This window comes from Guillardia theta, assembly GCF_000315625.1.
Source record: "Guillardia theta CCMP2712 unplaced genomic scaffold GUITHscaffold_3, whole genome shotgun sequence".
In the NCBI taxonomy this organism is placed as follows: domain Eukaryota; class Cryptophyceae; order Pyrenomonadales; family Geminigeraceae; genus Guillardia; species Guillardia theta.
Window position 1 is genome coordinate 370444 of NW_005434671.1, and position 2358 is coordinate 372801.

The 2358-nt window shown below is 60.4% G+C and overlaps 1 protein-coding gene across 1 annotated transcript; it reads left to right on the forward strand.

Annotated features, from left to right (window-relative positions):
• Positions 1–640: 640 nt before the first annotated feature.
• On the forward strand, positions 641–1267 carry GUITHDRAFT_59394 (hypothetical protein; the record flags this gene model as incomplete). The annotated part of the gene is made up of 1 exon (XM_005841304.1): positions 641–1267. A coding segment is annotated over one exon (627 nt), but the record flags the coding sequence as incomplete, so codon positions are not given.
• Positions 1268–2358: the final 1091 nt, after the last annotated feature.

Genomic DNA, 2358 nt, shown 5'->3' on the forward strand with positions numbered 1-2358 from the left:
TCTCTCTCTCTCTCTCTCTCTCTCTCTCTCTCCTCCTCTCTCTCTCCTCTCCCCCTCCTCTCCCTCTCCTTTCTCCCTCCCTCCCTCCCTCCCTCTCATCTCCCTCCCTCCCCGTGCTGTCTTGAAAGGGGAGCATGAGCTTGCAGCAGATCCTTCGCGAGCGAGACCTGGCAGGGAGAGTCTGGCCGGCAGATCGAGTCGTGATGGGCTCACGGGTAACCCTCGTGCTCCTGCTCCTCCTCGTGCTCCTGCTCCTCCTGCTCCTCCTCTGCTCCTGCTCCTCCTCCTCCTGCTCCTGCTGCTCGTTGACATTTCTCCTCCTCAACAGACTTGCAAGGCCCTCAGCAAGTTCTTCGCAGACGAGTGCTGGAGCAACATGCTGGTCTCCCTGCGAGCCAAGAAGAACGCGACGAGAGGAGCGCTCATGACAATGACCTTCCTTCCCTTCCGTTCCCTCGGCATCGCCGTCTCCTTCACGCGTCTCGCGAATTCCAAGTGGTTGCACCCATTCCAGGCTGCGGTGAAAGCGGCATCGAGCAAGGGGTGGAAGGGGGTGGTGGAGGTGCATGCTGACTTCACGGGCCTGGAGGACAGGCCGATGTCGGTCCTCACCGCCGTCCTCTCCTCCTTCCCCTGCTCTCTCACTGTGCTCAACCTCAGCTGGAACCAAATCTCCGACGGCGGGCTGCAGGAGCTCGACCACGTGCTGGCGTGCAACTCCAGCCTGCAGCAGCTGCAGCTGGGAGGATGCGGGCTGGGAGCTGAGGGAGTCAAGGGCCTTGCAGGCATCCTGAGGAGCGCGAGCTCCCTTGCGCATGTAGACCTGCACCACAACCTCATCGGGCCGAGCAGCATCAGGGTCATCGGGGAGGCGCTGGCGAGCAGAAGCATGCTGCTGTCGCTGGATGTGAGCGAGAACATGATTGGGTCCTGGGGGGTCGGCGACCTTTTCTCTTTTCTCCCTTGCTCCGTGACAAGGCTCAACCTGTGGAACAACCGGATCCATGCCGAGGGTTGCCGGAGGCTGGCCGGGGCCCTCCCGCGCCTGGAGAGCCTGCAGTCCCTGACACTGAGGAGTAACGACATCAAGGACGCGGGTTGCAGCCTGGTGGTGAGCAGCCTGTCGAGGGGGATCAGGCACCTTGACCTGCGGGAGAACATGATCACGGAGGAGGGAGCCAAGGCCATCGCAGAGAACCTGCCGAGCATGCGGAAGCTTTCCTGCCTGATGCTCGACACCAACCTCATCGGCGATGACGGGGCCAAGCACCTGGTCCTGTCCCTGCCCTCCTGTTACAGTAAGTCCCTCATCCTCAGGATCACACAGCAGCATCTTTCATGTGCTGTGCTGTGCTGTGCTGTGCTGTGCTGTGCTGTGCTGTGCTGTGCTGTGCTGTGCTGTGCTGTGCTGTGCTGTGCTGTGCTGTGCTGTGCTGTGCTGTGCTGTGCTGTGCTGTGCTGTGCTGTGCTGTGCCGCACTTCCCTGCCTGCGTCTTCCTCTTCTCTGTCTCAGCGGCTGTCTACGTTCACCTCGATGGTTCCCACGTCCCATCGCACTCATCAACTTCTCTGGTTAATAGTCTTGACACATCACCACAGACCTCACAGACTTTCACTTCAGCAACAACGGGATCAGCAACCACCTCCACCGGATGCTCAAGGTCTCCATACAGGACAAGTGCAAGCTGCACGTCTGGGAGTTTGAGGAGCTCTTTGGTTTCAAGCACTCCTCCAACAACAACTTGCAGGACATCGTCATCTGATGTTCCTGATGTTGAAGCTGTACGATAATCTCCGTCCCCCTTGCCCCCTCCCTATCCTCCCCCCCGGCCCCCTTGCCCCCCAGCCCCCTTGCCTCTCCCCCCCCCTTCCCGGCCCCTCCCTCCCTCCTCCTCCTCCTCCTCCTCCTCCTCCTCCTCCTCCTCCTCCTCCTTGCTGCTCCCTCTCCATTTCTCCTCTCTCATCTCCTGTCCTCCCCTACCTCCTCCTCCCCTTTCATTCCTACCTTCCTCCACTTCAACTTCCTCCTCGTGTTCATCCTCCCTCTACAAGCTCACATGCAGCGGCAGGCAGCGAAGCTGGAGCAGGAGACAACAATCAACGAAGAATTCCGTCTGGTCCTCACGAAGAGTAGCAGACTTGCGCGCGTCTCCTTCCTGTCCCGCCCTTCTCCCCACGAGGAGCTCGAGATCGGGCACGTCCTCCTCGACCTCTCAGACCTTGTGGTCCAAACCTCCGGCTCCCGTCAGGGCTGGTTCCATGTTAACAGAGGGCAGGCAAGACAGGGCGAGCCGGGGTAAGCATCTCTCCTAAGCATCTCTCCTCTCCTCTCCTCTCCTCTCCTCTCCTCTCCTCTCC